At 56.5% G+C, this 18,923-nt stretch overlaps 1 protein-coding gene across 1 annotated transcript; it reads left to right on the top strand.

Moving 5' to 3' along the window:
• Positions 1–2,684: 2,684 nt before the first annotated feature.
• On the top strand, positions 2,685–18,848 carry CERS1 (ceramide synthase 1). Its single transcript, XM_033133634.1, is given in 8 exon segments — positions 2,685–2,909; positions 2,911–2,934; positions 5,186–5,345; positions 9,086–9,266; positions 10,865–11,026; positions 11,496–11,643; positions 11,874–11,983; positions 18,710–18,848. Coding segments are annotated over 8 exon segments (1,053 nt in total). The 3' UTR covers positions 18,753–18,848.
• The last annotated feature ends 75 nt before the right edge of the window (positions 18,849–18,923 follow it).

The raw sequence follows: 18,923 nt of genomic DNA, 5'->3' as shown, positions 1-18,923 counted from the left end.
ATAAACGCATAGTGAGCACCATGCACCAAGAGGACAACAGAGAGGGAGGTGGGTAAGCAGGTTAGGGGCTGGTTGGGGCTCTGGGATGAGGTCACCCTCAAGCTGTGTCCCCCCAAACAACAAGAACTGGCTGCCAGGCCAGGTTCTAGAGGACAAGCATCTTGGGGAACAGAAACAGCCCATGCAGGGGCACTGGCCCACACAGGGTCGGTGAGCTGGACAGGGCTTCGTGCCTTTTGTCCCTGGGCTAGTGTCTGAGTCCTTTCCAGGGTGGAGGTAAGACCGCGGGTTCCCCAAGTCTAGCCTCATGTGCCTCAGAGGTGGCTGCCCAAATCCAGGACAGGACACAAAGCAAGGGACCCCTATCAGCTGAGCTCCTCCTTGCCTGAGGGGAGCTCAGCAGGGGAGAGAGGAGCAGCGACGGCCTCCCCAGGCAGGGGCATCAGTGTGAGGGGAGGAGCTCCCCCGTGGGAAGAGGGGGCGTGCCCTCAGGTGGCAGGGAAGGGGCACCAGGCCTGGGACCTCAGCAGCTCCTCACTAGGCCCCTGGTGCCTGGGAGCCCTGGCCCCTGCTGCCAGCACCAGGAGCTACTTTCCATTCCTGTGCTGCACCTATCCGTTGGCAGCCTCCTGTCTGGGCCCTGCCAGAATGAAACTCGAGGCTGGGCTGGGCTGGTGGGCAGGGGCCCTCTCCCATTACCGATGGGTGCCATGGACACCAGATAGTGATGGGTGGGAGGACAGAGATGGGTGGTTGGGAAGGTGCAGGGCTTCCCCACAGGCCCGGCGGATCATAGGGACAGGTCCCGCCATCCCGGGACCCTGAACCCCTCTGCCTGCCAGGTTGGCCGCAGCGTTAGTCATCTGATGGGATGATGAACCCCTGCCCCCATACACATTCAAAAATATTAGGTTGGTATTTAAAAGTAATTGTGGTTTAAAAGGTTAAAATCATTGTAAATAGTTAAGAGATACAGCAGGACAGATGATGACAGGTGCCGAGGAGAATGATGGGGGCGTCGGGGAGGTGCATTGAGCAGGTGACATTTGTAAATAAAGCTTGAAGTTGGAGGAGGAGCCCTGCCAGTACCTGCGGGGGATAACGTTCTAGGCAGAGGGAACAGCCATTGCAAAATGGCCCTGAGGCAGAACTGCCTGGGGTGTTGGAGGAACAGTGAGGCCACTGTGGCTGGAACAGGGAGCAGGTGGAGAGGACAAGAGGGCAGGTGGTGAGTCGCAGAAGTTGGGCTTTTACTCTGGTGGGAACCATGAGGGAGGGCTGTGAGCAGAGGAGGCCTGGCAGGGTGAGGAGGAAGCCAGGATGCCAGGCAGGAGGCACGAGGTGCCCCAGAGCCACATGAGGCTGTGCAGGTACAGAGAAGGGACTGGATTCAAGAATGATGCTGGGGCCACCGGATGTGCTGCAGGACTGGAGAGGGTGGGGAGTGAGGGAAGAGAAGCGAGGATGGCCCTTGACTCTCCTGCCTGTCTTCAGCTGTGCACTTGGGCATGTCAGGCTGGTGGCGGCGTGGGACCCAGCCCATTCCTGCAGGGGCCCCACTGATGCCTGCACTGTCGTTACACCTCAAAGGCTAGGGGCTAACATTCTAGGTGAGGGGAAAGGAGAGGCACAGGTGGGTGGGGGTCCTGGGGGCAGGGATGGGGGCTGTCAGTGCCAGGTGAGGTGGTATCCAGCAGGGGACCGGTGCCCTCAGTGACAGTCCCTGGGGATTTCAGGCATAGGGCCTGCTCAGTGGATAGTGGAAGCTCATCTGGGGTCCCAGTGAAGCCTGGTGTTGAATCCAGCCTCTGATCACGTGGGCGCCCACTCCCTTGGCCTCCCTGCAGGCCTGTGTTCACCTGTTGCAGGGGAGGCCTGCCAGGGCCTCAGGGTCACAGAGCGCAGGTGGCTTCTCAGGTCCCAGCCCCGCAGCCCTCAGCCACTGAGGCCCCCTGATCCCTCCTCCAGGGAGCTCCTTGATGCCTACGACCCCCACCTCACACTTGGAACCCCTGCACAGCCTGGTTAAGCACAGAGGAGCAAGCCTAGGGGGTGTCCACACGAGGGTCCCTGGTCCAGGAACCCTGGGATGGAGGGTAGAATCTCCACCAGGTGTTTCTTCTGCAGCCTTGAATGGGCAGCGTCCTTTTGAGAAGGAGAACAGAGGCCTTCATTTACACTGCATGTAGGGGAGGCCGGGGACGAGTGTGTGCCAGGCCTCGGAATGGTGGGGTGCGAGAATGGGACGGGGCAGACTGGGGGGCCGGGAAGGAGTATGTCCCGGGTCAAGGGCACTGCCTCCTGATGCCCACCGCGCCCTTTGTCGCGGAAACATTGTGGGGGTGGGAGAGCCCCAGGAGCTCCATGCCTGGGTTTCCTCTGCTGGAAAATGGGACCGAGCGCGGGCCCGCCTCCAGGACGGCGCGACAACGCCAGGACTTATTCTCTCGTGGTCCCCGCAACTGCCTCCTAGAGACCCAGCACCTGCGGGCCCCCAGATCATGGACTCTGCTCCCGGGCCCCATGTCCTCGCCGGGGCGGAGCTTGTGCCTGCCCCGCCCCTCCGTCCCTAGCGCTTCGGCCCGCGCGCCCCTGGCCCAGCTGCGGCGCGTGACGCGGGGCGCGCGGCTCCGGCGGCCACCGCGGGCAGGCGCAGGCGGCTGGGACAGCGGCGAGCGGGCGGCATGGCGGCGGCGGGGACCGTGGCGGGCCCAGCGGGGCCCGAGCCCATGCCGAGCTACGCGCAGCTAGTGCAGCGCGGCTGGGGCAGCGCGCTGGCGGCAGCGCGGGGCTGTGCGGACTGCGGCTGGTGGCTGGCGCGCCGCGGCCTGGCCGAGCACGCGCACCTGGCGCCTCCCGAGCTGCTGCTGCTGGCGCTCGGAGCGCTCGGCTGGACGGCGCTGCGCTCCCGCGGCCACCGCGCGCCTCTTTCGGGTCAGTGCGGCTGGGGGTTGGGACATGGGAGCCCCGGGCTAGGGGACTCCGGGCCGCCGCGCGCCCCTTTCTGTCTCTGCGGGCTGGTCACTGAATGTGGGGGGCCTCGGGCTGGAGGAGCAAGGGACGCGGGGTCCTGGGCCGTAGCGTAGCGCGCCCTTTGCAGTCAGTGCGGAGTGGGGATGGGGGTGGATGCGGGGGTGTGGCCGGGCCGGAGGAAACCCTCGACGTGGGGTCCCCGATACGGGTGGGGTGTTCGTGTTTGGGGTAACCGGAACACGACCCATTCCGGTCAATGTGGGCCGAGCCAGGGTCACAGGAGCGGAGGACGCGGCTTGGGAGGGCTCTGCGCTTAGGGGCCTCCGGACCATGCGGAGCCCCCCTTGGAGCCCGAGCTGGAGTGGGGTCCCAGGTCCTCGTGGCGGCCGGGCTGCCTGTTCTCTGCTACCGGGAAGCGGCTCCCGGCCGCTGCCGCACGCCTGTCTGGAGTCAGCGCCCTCCTCCGACCAAGGGATGCAAAGGCCTGGTCTCCCCCACCCACGCTGGTGGTCGCATCCTTGGAGAGGTGGCAGGGCCCTGGGTCTTGGAAGCCGAACTGTGCTACCTCCAAGGGGCTGCGACAGAATTGCCTAGTTTCCAGCGAGCCTGGGGAGGCCACCGCCCCGCCTGGAGAGTGACCGTGGTGGTGACATTGGCGCCTGGCCTCCCTCCCATCCTTGGGGAGGGGTCAGCTGTGGGAGCTGCTGGGAAGGCGTTTGGGCCCCTAGCTCGGCTGCGACCTCCCCGTGGACCAGCTGGGGTCACTCCGTTTCAGTCTGGCTGGAGGTGGCAGGGGTGCAGGGACAGAGCGCCCAGCGCTAACAAAGGGGCCTTTCTCTGCTGGCCAGGAAGAGACTGGTCCTTGTTAAGTTGGGGATAGGGTATTGTTTGGCTGCCATTGTTCCCACCCCCATCCCTGTGTCTCCCGCGTGGGGAAGAGACCCCTCCTGTCACCCTGCTCAGGGAGAGGGAGGCAGGCATGACAGGGTCCCCTCCATAGTCAACCCTGGTCCCAATTCGGGCTTTATTGCTCCCTCACCTTCCCAGTTTCCAGCTGAGAAGTGGGAGGTCCGGGATGGTGAGGGCCAGAACCCAGGAGGGGGATGTGGTCGCTCTGGGGCCTCCGGGACAGAGCGGGCTTTCTCCCTGCGTTCCTGAGGGAGCCGGATGGCGGGACAGCAAAGTCACGTGCCCCTTCACTTTTGGAATCCACGGAAGTCGGGCTCTAGCCCTGGGCCGTCCCTCCCCAGCCCGGGTGGGCCTCTCGCCCCAATTTGGGACTCGCCTTCCCAAGAAACGGGCGGAGGGGCTGCCAGTCATCCAAAGCTCATCTTGGCAGCAGCCTGGTTGCCTGGGGTTACCGGAGCTGGCTCTGGCTGTCTCCATGGCAACTGGAGGTGCTCCAGCCCCCTCAGCCTCTAGGAAGGGGGCGGGGCTTGGCCCGGCAGCTCTGGAGCCCCGCCCCTGGGGAACTTGAGGCCCCGCCCCACCCTGGACTCCATGGGTGCTGGGCCCCTGAAGTAATTCTGTGCCTCACCATTGCATGCCATCACTTCTCTCATGTTCTTCCTGATGTTCCCTCAGGTCACCCCATCTCATTGTGCTGTCCTTTCCCTGCCCCATTTTCTTTGTTCCCCCACATTCTCACGTCCTCCTGCAAATACCCACCCCATCTTCTCCAGCCCTGTTCCTCTCGGTCTCTCCACATTCCTCTTGTGAGGCACCCTTTCCCCTCAAGTTTCTCCTCTATGAGGATCACTTGGGGTTCCAGCCTCCCAGGTTCCCCCATATGGCCCCATGTTCCCCTCCATGTTCTATTCACAGGTTCACCCCCACAAACCCCTCCACATCATTCCTTTAATCTCCTCCTCACTGTCATACCCCCCAGCTCCCCGTGACCCCCAAGCCCCCTGACTCCCCTGTGCAGACCGCATTGCCCTCCCTTGCTTTATGCCAACGTGTCCCCCGACTGGCCTTCATGTTTCCCTCAGGTCCCCCCACCTCAGTCCCCTATGCACACCATGGCTGGACAGCTGGGTACTAAGTTTAGCCCTTGGCAGGCACACGTGGGCTCTGGTTACTCCAGGCGGCTGCGGGTATTGGGCCAGGCCCCCCCGAACTCTGCCCAGCCCAGGGAGTCCCTGGACCTTGGTCTCCCTACCCAGAAGGAGAAGCCCCCTGTGCTGATGTCCACCCCCCTCCTCACCCACAGCCCCTGGCGAAGCGGTGCCGCCTCCAGCCTAGAGATGCCGCTAAGATGCCTGAGAGCGCATGGAAGTTCCTCTTCTACCTGGGCGCCTGGAGCTACAGTGCCTACCTGCTCTTTGGCACCGACTACCCCTTCTTTCATGACCCACCCTCCGTCTTCTATGGTAGGGGCCCTGATGGGGTGTGGGGGCAGGGGGTTGTGCTTTAAACACCAAGGAGAAAGGTACACAGAGGAGGTGCCATTCATCAGCCATCCCATGACAGCTGTCTGCCCCAGACCCGGGTGACGAAGGGGCTCTAGGAGCAGGAAAGGGGGCCCCTGGCCCTATAAGGACGTGGGGAGGTGTTCTGGAGGAGCTGACCCCTTGCGTGGGCCCAGGTGAGCACTAAAGGTGTCAGGAACAGCACGTGTAGACAGGATTTGCAAAGGTCCTGGGGCACGCACAAGCTTGGTGTGTGAGAACAAGAGGAGGGTGGCAGGAGTTTTAGCTTCATTCTAAATGGGAGGGTTTGTGGATTATAAAAAGCTTCCTCTGGCTGCCATGTGGAGATAGGAGAGTCTTGGTTGAGGAGGGTAGCAGGTCCCAGGGGAGAGGCAAGGGACCAATGTAGTTCGGACCAGCTTGGCAGGCAGAAAGATGGTGAGAAGTGACTGCATTCGTGAATTGAATTAGATGTGGGGGTGGTCGAGGCCTGAGCTCTGGGTGGGGTGAGCAGGAGGTGACGGCAGTGTCCTCTATCACCAATGGGCAGGCCAGTATAGAAAACAAGGCCTGTGATGGGGGGCCAGGCACCCCTGTTCCTGTGCTGGTACCCAGGTTGTGTATCCAGGTTGTGTATCATGGATGTGCTTCCCGCCATGTGATGCAAACAGCCTGAAAGGGCTCCTGGTGGCACCGTTGGAGGGCTGGGCACGGAAGCCCTGCATTGCAGGGTCCTGGTGACAAGCACTGGGTTTACTGGGCACCTATCTTCATGGGACCATGCTGCCCACATGGCCATTTTGCCTCAGGCATTTGCCACGTGGTAAATTTCTAGAGGGGCGGTTCTGGCTGTCATTCAATTTTCTTTTATGTAAAAGAACTATATTGAACTCTCTTAAAATTTCAGGCATGGTGTTTCCTCTGGCCTCATAAATTTTTATAGGATACCATGCTTGAGAGTTAGCTGTTTCTTTGCATGCTCATTTATTGAGCACCGACTGTGTACCAGGCTCTGTGCTGACACAACTGTGAGCAGATCAGAGAAAGCCCTCACCGACAGTGAAATACAAAATCTGTTAACAGTGATAGGTGCTGATGAGAAAACGTGGGTGAGGAGAGAAGGGGGGATATGGGATGTCTGTGGGGGGCAGGGGCATTTTCGACAGCAATTGGGGGATGGCCCCACCAAAGGTGACTTTTGAGTGGGGAGCTAGAGGAGCCTGGAGCAGCTAGGAAACCCCCCTGGCAGACCAGGAGCAGAGAGCTTGCCTGGCCAGGGCTGGGAGCGAGGAGTGCGGGCAGGCAGTGGGCGTACTCACGGGAGTGGGGGGAGCTGTGAGCAGAGCAGGGGCCTGAGGGTAGGAACCAGAGGTGAGAGGGCTCCAACCAGGACAGGTCGTGCAGAGGGGACAAGTGGCTGATTGGAGAAATGTTTAGAAGGCTGAGCTGATAGGATTTGCCACCAAACCAGAGGTGGGTGTGAGAGGAGGGTGGGTACAACGCCAGATTCTGGCGCCCCTTAGTGGGGCAGGTCTGGAGGATACGAGGAGCTGGGTTTGCGAAGCCCAAGAGCTGGTCCTGGAGGTGGGGGAGGGTGATGAGGCCGGGGAGAAGTGGGGGTGACATGGAGCGTCCAGAGCAGCAGGTGGGATGTGTGTGGAGAGGAGGCTGGAGGTCCAGCACAGAGCCCGGCCCCCCAATGTGCACGGAGGGACAAAGTCTCGACTGACATGCACCCCTTTTCCCCCTGCCCCAGATCTGGGGTCTGAGGCTGGAGGAAGAATGCTCAGCCAGGTAAGTATTGCTAGTACAATAGGTGGAACATGTGGTGTCACGTTTCCACAGCCGGCTCTGAGTGCCTTCCTTCTAAAGAGGGACAGAGGCACCTGGCAGGTGTGTGTAATGGGGGCGCCGAAGGGGGCTCCACTGACTGCAGCATCCCAGACAACTGAGGATGCAGCTGTGGACGAAACTTGAGGGAGGGCCCAGCTAGAAGTGTGAGTTTTGCTGTCGAGCTTTGGGGAACCCCTGGACATGTCAAAATGGGAGGAGATGAGATCCGACATGTGGGGAGTTTTGCATTTTTTTAATTAAGTAAAATGTTCATAACATAAAATTAACCATTTTAGCCAGTCCCAAAAAGGCAAATATTGTGAGTCCACTTATATGAGGTCCCTAGAGGAGTCAGATTCATAGAGACAGAAAGTAGATGGTGGTGCCAGGGGCTGAGGGTGGCCGAGGGCAAGTGAGTGTTTAATGGGGACAGTTTCAGTTCTACATGAAAAGAGCTCTGGCGATGGATGGTGGGGATGGTTACACAACAGTGTGAACGTGCTTAATGCCACTGAACTTAAAAATGGTCAAAAAAGTTTATGTGACCATTTGTGTCTGGCTTCTTTCTGAAAACTTAGCGTCATGTTTTCAAGGTTCATCTACATTGTAGTGTGTGTCTGTGCACCTTTTTTTGTGGCCGAGTAATATTCCATTGTGTGGATGGAGCGCATGTTGTTTATCCTTCATTTATTGATGGCTATCTCGGTTGTGTTCTACCTTTTGGCTACTGGGACTAGTGCTGCTGTGGAGACGGGGGTACAAGTATCTGAGTCCCTGTTTTCAGTTCCCTTGGGCACACACCTCGGAGTGGAATTGCTGGGTCACGGGATCTGCATATTCACAGCCATCTAGGCTGCTGTGGGGAGAAGGGGCAGTTGGGAACACATTCAGAGGCCGGAAGGAGCTGGGGCAGCGCTGGGTGTGACACCGTGGAGCCTGGACCAGGGTAGGGGTCGTGGGGGCCAGGGGAGTGAGCGGCGGTGTGGACCAAAGAGGGCACCCAGGTTGGGGTCTGAGTGGATCTCGGTTGCAGGACCAGGGCACATATGAGCAGGGGCACGGGAGGTATCTAGGGAACAGCAGAGCGCCAGTGGGGCATGAGGGTCTAGCTCCACGTCACCGAGGCAGGGGTGGGGCAGAGTCCAGAGAGTTCCAGGTCAACAGGCAGCGCCTGTGGCCCTGCTGATGGGCAGAGGTGAGAGGTGGGGGGGTCGGTATTGCCAGGAAGGGGTGAAGCCTGAGTGGGCACAAATGCCAGGAGGAGAGGAGGGGTAAGGGAGCCTGCCTGGGGAGAGCCTGAAATGCTTGGCGTTGGTGGGCAGCAGGTTGGGGATTTGCTGGGAGTAGGGTCCCCAGGACAGGGGCATCCCAGCTGGCTCGACAGAGAAGGAAGCGAAGATGGGAAGGGCAGCCAGAGCAGAGTCAGAAGTCCTGCAAGGGACTGATTTCAAGGCTAGGAGCACCTTTTTCTATAAATCTAAAACTATTCTAGGAAATAACACCTATTCATAAAAAATAATGGGGAGATATAGGGGACATGGCCAATAATATTGGGATAGTGTGGTATGTGTCAGGTGGTTGCTGGAATTATCGTGGTGATCACTCCTTTATGTATATAAGTGTTGAATAAGTATGGTGCACCCCAGCAAATAGTATAATACTGTATGTTAGCTATATTTTAATAAAAATCTTTTAAAAACAGTAACGGGTAGAGAATTGGGGATGGAAAACCAGTGGCCAGTACACCCGCCAGACTCGGCCTGCCCCAGCATGGGGAGGGTGCATGCCCAGTGTGAGGGCATGTGGGGTTGCTTGGGGGGCCCTGGAGGCTCTGCAGGTCCCTGGTGGTATGGTCTGGCTCTCCACAGACTGGACACCAGGCATGGCGGTGCCACGGGACATCGCAGCCGCCTACCTGCTGCAGGGAAGCTTCTACGGCCATTCCATCTATGCCACGCTGTACATGGACTCCTGGCGCAAGGACTCGGTCGTCATGCTCGTTCACCACGTGGTCACCCTGCTCCTCATTGTGTCCTCCTATGCCTTCCGGTGAGTCCAAGAGGGCAGAGGGCACTGTCTGAGCAAGGGCGGGAGGCTGGGGGGGGGGGAGGGGGGATGGGGGCGTCCATGGGGGAGGGTTCCAGGAAGGTTCCAGAGGGATGGGATGAAATAGATGGAGGGAGCCCCCACCCCATCCATCCCCCTCCAACCCCGCCCGGTTGGCACCCTGGGCCAAGTCACATACAAGTGTTTCCTGAGCACCTGCCACATGGCGGGTGCTGCTGGGGGCACAGCCATGAACACAACAGACAAATGCTGGCATTTTAGAGCCCATGTGGCCACTGAGCCGTTCAGATGGAGCCTATCCAAACCACGGCCTGCTGATTGTGTGAAATCCACCCCAGTTTCGAAGGCAAAGGAGCGCAACCATCTCACCAGTGCCTTTGTTACAGCCATTACATGTTGAAATTACAATATTTTGGCTATACTGAGTTAGTTAGAATACATTATTAAAATTAATTTTAATTCCTCTCTACTTTTTTTTTTAATGTGGCTGATAGATCGTCTAAAATGACGTCTACACTCATGTCCTGTTCCTATTGGACTTGCTGCTCTAGCTGCATCCTCCAGTACAGTAGTCGCTGGCCACAGGTGGCTAGTTCAACTTTAATTAAACTTAAATAAAATCACACATTCTGTTCCTCAGCCACACCGACCACATTTTAGCTGCTCAGTGGCTCCGTGTGGCTGGTGGCTCCCATATTGGACAATGCAGGTTTAGAACATTCCTGCCATCCTAGAAAATCCTATTAGACAGCACTGCTTTAGAGGGTAGAATCAGATGATAACACCCTCTCCCCAAAAAAAGGAAAAAGAAAGAAAAGAAGTAACCATTTGTTTGAAGGTGATAACTATGGAGAAAAATCAAGTCGCCAGATAAGGACGGCAGGGGTGGTGAGGTTTAGGTGGGGTGGTCTGGAGTGACAGGTAAGCAAAGACTGAAAAGAGCAGAAGGAAAGCTCCATGAACACCAGGGAGGTGCATGTTGGGAGCTGGGAACAGCATGTGCAAAGGGCCGGGGGCAGTAGGACCAGGTGGGGCAGAGACATAGTGAGAGAGACCCACACCCCCATCTAGACTGAATTTAGGCTTCTTGGCCCAAGCAGCCGGAGGGGGAATGCTGGGGAGAGATGGGGAAACGGCTTTCCATGTTCTTTAGACTCTCGTGGGGAGCTGCCTTTCCTAGGCATCTGCTGCTCACAGTGAAGTTCAAGTTAATCATACACACCTGGGGGTGTTGGTGAGCTTGTGGGCAATCTGGATACAGAAGGACCCAGGCCTGTGAGGGCCAGAGGGCGTGGAAATGAGGAAGGACTAGAGAAGGAGCTTTCAGGGAAGCTCCTGGGTCACCTAGGGACAGTGAGGGTGAGGGCCCAGTGGGGCTGCCATTGGGTGAGTACAGCCTGGGTGCTGCCCCTGATCTGGCCTGGCGGCGGGATGGGAAGGGCAGATTGGCCAGGGAGGATGGCTCTGAAGGGTCCTTGGGAAGACGCGGCCCAGGGACCTATCTTGCGGGCCTCCGTGCAGGGTGGGGTGTCCCCATTGTGACCTCTCCTCTCTCCCTCCTTCCCCGCTTCCCTCCCCAGGTACCACAATGTAGGCATCCTGGTGCTCTTCCTGCATGACATCAGCGATGTACAGCTGGAATTCACCAAGCTTAATGTCTATTTTAAGTCCCGTGGAGGCTCCCACCATCCACTGCATGCCCTGGCTGCGGACCTGGGCTGCCTCAGCTTCAGCCTCAGCTGGTGAGCCTGCGGAGCAGGGGCGGGGATGGGGGCGGGCCAGGCAGGAGAAGAGGTGGGGCCAGGAGGGAAGGGGCAGGGCCAGTCGGGGCCCCAGGTGGGCTTGGTCGGAGGCGGGGACTGGGTGAGCGTGGGCGGGGCTATGCGGGGAAGAAGGCAGGCCTGGTGGGAGGGGAAGGGCTAGTCGGAAGGAGGCAGGGCTTGCGGGAAGGGTGATGAGGCCGGAAAGGAGGTCTAGCCAGGTAAGAAAGGAGGTGGGTTTATAGAAGGGGCGGGCCTCGCAGGGAAATGATGGCGATGAATGGAGTGAGTGGTGAAGGAGCCTGGTTGGGCAGAAAAGGACAACAGGAATGGAGATAGATGAGCAGGGGGCAAACAAAACTGGGGCAACGGGACAAGGCTGGGTGGGAATGAGCAGGGACAGATGAGTCCAGATGGGACAGCCTCCCCTACCTGTTCCTCCCCGCAACAGGTTCTGGTTCCGCCTCTACTGGTTCCCGCTCAAGGTCCTGTACGCCACGTGCCACTGCAGCCTGCGCTCGGTGCCTGACATTCCCTTCTACTTCTTCTTCAACACACTCCTGCTGCTTCTCACTCTCATGAACCTTTACTGGTTCCTGGTAAGTGGGCTTCTCACAGCGCTCACCCACCCACCTTCTCAGCCATCGGTCCTGCCCTCATCCCCTCCCCGAGCAGTGGTCCAGATGCAGGCCCTTCGCAGGCACGGGGCGGGGCACGTTGGCATGGGAAACAGCACAGGCAAACAGCCAGTGGCAGAAGCGAACCGCCATCGGGAGGGCTGCGTGGTCGAGGAAGCTTCTTTTCTCATCTGTGCCTTCCCCTCCCACAGTACATCGTGGCTTTTGCTGCCAAGGTGCTGACAGGCCAAGTGCGCGAGCTGAAGGATGTGCGGGAATACGACGCAGCAGAGGCCCCGAGCCCCAAGCCCAGCAAAGCTGAGTGAGTGTGGAGGGGCCGCCACCCCAGGTTCTTCCTTTAGCCACGCCTGTCAGTCTGAGCGCTCTGTAGGCGGGCCCTGGAGACACAGCAGCAGATGAGGCCATAGCGGATGCTGCCTCCGGAGCCTCCGTCCAAACCAGAGACTGCAGTAAAGGCATGGATGACGTAGTGACAGAGTTAGATGATACAACAGTGATACAACAGTGAGGGCAGGTATCAGGTGTCGTCGTGGAGCAGTGAGGGCCAAGCCCAGGGACTGGTGTGGCCGGAGCGGGCGAGCGAGGGCCCCGTGGGTGAGGAGCAGGGGTTGGTCAGGCCGGAGGGAAACCTCTCTGTGTGTGGCAGGGGAGGTGGGGAGGAGGGCACTCCCCTGGGGGCCCAGAGAGCCCACATTCTGCTCGTGCTGATGCTCGCTGGCCCACTGGCTGCCCAAGCAGGAGATGGGACTGGGGCCTCGGACCCTGTCCAGCGCAGGTGGGAGTCCTCAGGAAGGAGAGAAAAAGGGGCCTCCAGGCAGGGCCCTTAGGACTCACCAGCCCCCCATGTGAGCCAGATGGTATCTGAAGCCCCTGGCCAGGAGTGAATGGAGGCAGGGTTAGGTGACCAGCAGGGTCCAGGGTATGCAGTGACCCAGAAGTAATGTGTGGTGCGTTTGAGCAGGTAGGAGGTCGAGGTGCTGACCGAGCAGAGCTGATTTGGCCTCTGGTGAGGGCTACACCAGGACTGACCTGGAAAAGGTGGTTGTGGTGAAGCAGTGAGCTCAGAGCTCAATGAGATGGGTCAGGATGGGCAGTGAGGAGGATGAGAGGGGCAGAGATTTAAAACTCTTTGTAAAGCAGGACAAGAGGTGCAGAGAAATGGGGCACTGCCAGAGCAGAGAGTGGGATCAAGGGAGGGCCCTCAAGGCCGGGTCAAATAAAGAGAAGCACTTTCCACCCACCAACACGGGACTACGGATAGGATGTGCCCAGGCCAAAAAGTCCGCAGCAGGATAGGGAGGGATCAGGCAGGTGAGCGGGGATCACGGACGAGTGGGCTGGGCGGCAGGGGAGGTTGCCCCAGTGGTCAGATCCCAACTCTGTTGTAGAACAAACCAGACTTGCTTTGGATGTAGGTACAACTGAAATAAAAGAATCAAAGACTACCCAAGACTTCCGGCTCGAGCTGCCATTTAGGCAGGGCTGAGTGTGCTGGCGGAGGCGGGTAGGAGTCTGGTTTGGGAGGTGTTTGACCATCGATTTCCTGGGAACATGAGTCGGGAATTCTGCCAAGAGATCATTAAGGTCTCCGCAAGGAGTCTGACTGATCTTCAAAAGTGTCCAGAAGCAGTGGTGGCTCAGAGAACTCCAGGGCAGGGCAAGGGAGGCACCTGCTTGCCAAATCTAAAAATCGGAAAGCTCTTCCTGCTGTAGAACAGTGAACTCCTGGTGGAGAGTCCTTATAAATGCAGAGCCTAAGGCCCTACCCCAGCCCCGCCAGGTTCTCCCTCCTCTGTCTGCCCAAGAATATCCAGGCATAATGTGAGTTGGGGGCCTGGCACCCCACCAGCATTCCCACTAGGATGGCAGAGCGTAAACTCTGAACAGAAATGACGTCAGGGGAAATGGTGCCATGACCAATCCCATGAGCACCAGCAGCAGAACTCGATTCCCCAAGGACAGCTAGAGTTAGCACAGTTGGGTATAAAAATGGGGTGGTCAGGACTCCTCAAAACTGTCAGGTCATGGAAACCAAGGAGACTGAGGACCTGTCCCAGATCAGAGAACTGAATGCATTGTGGAATCCTGGACCAGAAAAAGGACAGCCGTGGAAAAACTGGGGAAATCCAAATAAAGTCTGCAGTTTGGTTCATAGCAGTGTCCCAGCGTTGGTTTCTTAATGGTGACTAATGTACTATGGAAATGTAGGATGTTAACATTCGGGAAGCTGGTGAGGGCTACACCAGATCTCTCTGTACTATCTTTGCAACATTTCTGCAAATCTAAAAGTATTCTAAAATAAAAAGTTTATTTAAAAAATAAAAGGCATGAGAGACTGTCAAAAACAGCACTGGCTGTTATATTACTCTCCTGGGGCTGCCGTAACAAAGTACTACAGACTTAAAACAACAGAAATTGATTCTCTCACAGTTCTGGAGACCAAAAGCCTGAAATCAAGGTGTTGGCAGGGCAACCCTCCCTCTGAAGGCTCTCGGAGAGGATCCTTCTATCTCTTCCAGTTTCTGGGACTCCAGATGTTCCTTGGCTTGGGGCTGCATCACTCTGATTTCTGCTTCTGTCTGGCTTTTCTGTCTTAAATTCCTTTACTTAATACATCTGCAAAGACCCTTTTTCCAAATAAAGTCACATTCACAGGTTCCAGAAATTAGGACATTTTCAGAGACCACCATTCAACCTACTACCGCGGTTAAGGCTCACATGATTAGATACAGCTGAAGAGAGAATCAGTAAATTGAGAGCTGTGAAGAAATTACCCAGAATGCAGCAAAAACAGATGGAAACTATGGCAGCTAGAATTCTAAGAATGACCAGGTCTAGCTGAGTTCTAATAGGAGACAAGTGTGGACAGATAATATGAGAAGATATGCTGAGAACTTTCCAGGAATTGACAAGACATCAATCATAAGCAGGATGAATAAAAAGGCATCCATGTCCCAAACACATCATAATGAAAATGCAAAACAGAAAAGAGGAGATGACCTATGAAACAATGACAGACTAACAGTAACAAGAGACGCTAGACACTCTGGAGTAAAGTATCACCTCGAGTACTGAAATAAAGTAACAAGCAACCAGGAATTTAGTACACAACTTTAAAGACAAGAGACAGGACACCCACAGGAACAAAAGCTAAGAAAGTTGTATGTCAGAAAACAGGAAAGCTCTCTCGAGGCAGATCATAAGAAAAAGTGACATATAATCGAGTAAACATTTTAAATGCCTAATTTGAGAGAGAAAAAAATTAGAACGGAAGTATTCAGTACTGAAACAGGATTGGGGGCTTTGCATTTTTCAAGAGGTTTGAGATTATTACCTTTAGGCTATATTAGCTACTTACGTTAATACTCCCAGGGTGTAGAGAATGGAATAAAAAACAGGTACAACAAAATAAGTGCAAAAAAGGAAGGTTAGAAAAAGCAGCATAAGTAATGCAAAATACAAGGGTAGAATCTCAAGTAGGCATCCAAATAAACATACATGAATAATCATGACAGTTATGAGTGGGTTTTTTAAAAAAATCTACCAGAGAGGAAGAGAACTTGACGTGGAACGTGGCACATGACACAGCATTGAGCGTTGGGTAGACGGGACCAGGGAGACAAGCCATGCTCTGTGCAGCTCAGCCAGCAGCTCAGAAGCAGAGTGAACAGGTGTTTTTAAACACAGGAACATTTCTCAGAATTGACCACACCAAGCCACAGGGGGAACCTCAATTGCTCAGAACCAGGATCACGCAGACCATGTAGATGAAAATTCCGTAAGAAAATGACGACTGAAAGACCACTTGCAAGTAATTCATGAAAGACAAACCATAGAACAAGTAGCAGCAGTCCCTTCCTTGCCCTGCCCCATCTTCACTCCTGCTTAGCCCTCTTTTCTCTCCTGGTCATCCCCACAACAGGGCTGCCGGTCATCTGACAGACCACCTTCTGGGACCAGTTCAGCCCCAGGGCTGGCCCCTGTGCCCTGATCATGACCCAGCACCTTGGTCTGAAGCGCATGGTCCTCTGAGGGGCCACAAGGACCACTAGCCCCCAAGGGACCCTCACCCCATTCTGGGTCTGCTGACCCACCCGATGACACCTCACTGCTTTGTACATCCGGTTCTCCGACGCTGCCCCGTCTCTAAAGATCTGCGATCCGTACATCACGCTCACACTGCAGTGCCAACACGAGCCAGACGCTCCTCGGCGATACCCAGTGTGCGCATGCCTGCTCTCCTGTGCCTCTCACTTCCTTCTCCTTGGCCACCAACTGCTGTCACCATCATCCATCCCCTTGACGGACAACTGGCCTCCGTGTCCTCAAGAAAACAGGAGTGGCAGGATGGCCACGTCAAAGGACGGTCCATCTCCCTCTGAGGCCACTGGCCAGGGCCAGGCACGTCCACCCACTGCCTGCTCAGGATGTTCTGCTCAAGGAGAGACCCTCTCTCTCCACCCTGCTGCGCCAGCCCGGCCAGCTTCTTCCCCTCCCTTACGGAAGAACTCTCCATTCCCCTCTGTTCGCACATGCACCCCACTCCAGGGTCCGCTTCCCAACACCTCCTGAGACCACGTCTGTCTGGCTTCACTGAAGCCTTCTTAGTGCTAAACCCGGGGTCACCTTCCCTTCATTGTTTCTTTTATAACAGTTTTACTGAGACAGAATTCACACATCATATAACTTGCCCATTTTCCTTGTAGAATACAATGTATTCCATTCAGAGTTGTACAACCATCACCACAGTCAGTTTTAGAACCTTTTCATCACCCCCAAAAGAAACCCCTGCACCTAACCCAGTGCCCCCTGATGCAACCACCAGTCTGCTCCCCACTTCTTGATGTCCTTTGCCCCACCTGGTGCTTCCTGCTCCCCGCCAGCCTCCCAGGGCCCTTCCACTGAATCCACCCCGACGTCCAAGTTCCTCTCCCGCTCGCAGTTCTCAGCGCTTCTGTCTCCAGTGTCTGCTTCACATTCTAAAAGGAACGTCACTTTTCTAAAATATCCCAAACAACCCCCAACCCCACCCCAAACGACCTCTCCTGAACATTTGTCCATTGCAGTTGATGGCAACTCAGAGAGAAAACCTTTGGAAACCTCAGGAAGCCCCCTCGCCCCCCCTTCCTCCAGGAAACATCCAGAATCCCTCCTGAGTCGCCGCCTGTCCTCGTCTCCCCTCCAGCTTCTCCCTCACCTCATTCTTTTTCCCCACAGTGGTGCACTGAAACAAAAAGTATACTTCTGATATCGTAGAGAGACTATTCCCACCTCCTCCCCTGCCCTGGAAAAAATACTAACACTGTTTCTGAGGGGAGAGGGACACTTGGAAACGTGTGCTAACACACTCCAGAATCACCAGGAAAGCTCTGATGAAAAGGCGCAGGGCGGCGGTACCGGTTCTGAAGGCAATCATCTCACTATAAAAGCACAGGAATTAAAACTGCGGGAACAGAACGGTATCCATCACACTTGAGCAAATAAGAACGGTCACCAGGAGGGAAGGAAGGACTGTTGGAACACAGTGGGACACTTGGTGGCCATCTGGAGATTCTCTCGCCTCAGCCCCAGGGCAAACTCCTACGGATCAAAGATGTCCGTGTAGAAGTGGAAGCCGTGAACGCCAGCTGGAGCCAATGTGAGACATTGGGTCGTCTAGCAATTGAACTACGTATTGAACAGTCAGAAAGTCAGGAACCTGCCTCTGCTTCATCTAAAGGACAGACAGGCAAAGCCAGAAGACAAAGGACATGTGGAGGTCCGCATAGGTCTTATCTACATCCTCACAGATAACGGCCTCCTGCTGGCGGCAGCCGCAGCGGGAGAATGAGCAGTGACCCAGGGAAAAGCAGCGAGGATGGGATGCGTGCTCCCAGAAAGGACAACCAGTGGCTCCAGCCCAAGGAAAGGATGAATTAAAGTGACCGAGACAATCTTCTCCAGGAAAGTCTATGCCATTATGTGAAAGGTGTCTGCTAGTTGTCTGTGTGAGGCTACCCCCCAGGAGTGGCCCTGGCCCACGGGGTTTTCTATGCTTTCTGATGTCTAGATAATGTGAACATATTACTGGCTCACAAAGAGTAAAATTGTGTGTAAACTAGACTAGAGCCCACTACTACAGAGACCGGTACGCTGTGTACCACAGTGTAGAGTTTCCGTTAAGTGGGGACAGGAGTGGCCAATGGTCATTGACTGTAGGCTGCAGTGAGATGCTGTCTGGGCACCTGCCAGCCAAACAGGATACGACTCCGAACTTTGGCACAGGCGGTGAGGAGCCAGGGCAGAACCCCCTGTCAGGTCCAGTCACACCGGCCTGGGCAGACCCCTGGCACACAGGGCCCTTCCCTATCAGAATCCCAGAGACTTGCAGGGAAAATGGAAATTATGAGGGACGGCAGTGTGTATGGGAGAGATCTCAAAGTGTCGCGTTTCTGGAAAATTGCAGACATCTTTGTACAAGTTTGAAATAGGCAAATCATGCATATTTAGAAGTTAGGGGCCTTTCTTTGGGATCTTCAGCTGGACACTTAGCATATTGATTCGAGTTTTAAAATTTGTGTAACTTGTTTTGAACCCATGGAAGGCAAGTAGGGGCTGCAGCGGTATAGACAGGACAGTGGATGGAGAATGGAAGGGCAGGGAAGCCTGTCCTGGTGGGGCTATGAGCCAGCTAGGGCCAGTGGAGCAGGTGAGCCTTCCTGGGCTGTGGCAGGGGCCTCTGGCCAGTTCTGCCTCCCTGGGAGAGGAGGGGGATAAAGGGCAGGGTTGATCCAGGTTGAGGCATAGGGTTACCTCAGGCAGAGGTGGGTAGTTGGCATTTGCTCTCCAGCAGCTGCGGGGGGGGGGGGGGTGCAGGGGGGACAGGGCGGGAAGGAAGGGGGAAGGGGAGAGGAGGGTTTAATTGTGGGGGCGGAACCCGACAAGGAGCCAGGCTGGGAAAGGGGATGTGGAGGGCAGGGCGGGCGGGACAGAGGGTATGCGGAGTCGTGGGGCCCCCAGGCTAACCCGGCCCGGTTTTGGCCCCCAGGAAGCCGCTGAGGAACGGCTTGGTGAAGGACAAACGCTTCTGAACTCTTCGATTCCCGCGGGGTCACCCAGGACTCGGCTCCGCCCAACCTCGCAGCATGGGACAGCCACGCCGCTCCCCCACCTCCGAACCTGACCCGTCCAGCTCCGCCCCTCCAGGGCCCTGGCCACTCCTGGGACCCCTGCCCCGCACCCCCGAGAACCTGCCCTGGGGT

The sequence above is a fragment of the Rhinolophus ferrumequinum genome, chromosome 18 (genome assembly GCF_004115265.2).
Source record: "Rhinolophus ferrumequinum isolate MPI-CBG mRhiFer1 chromosome 18, mRhiFer1_v1.p, whole genome shotgun sequence".
In the NCBI taxonomy this organism is placed as follows: domain Eukaryota; kingdom Metazoa; phylum Chordata; class Mammalia; order Chiroptera; family Rhinolophidae; genus Rhinolophus; species Rhinolophus ferrumequinum.
This window is presented reverse-complemented; position numbering and strand designations above follow the sequence as displayed.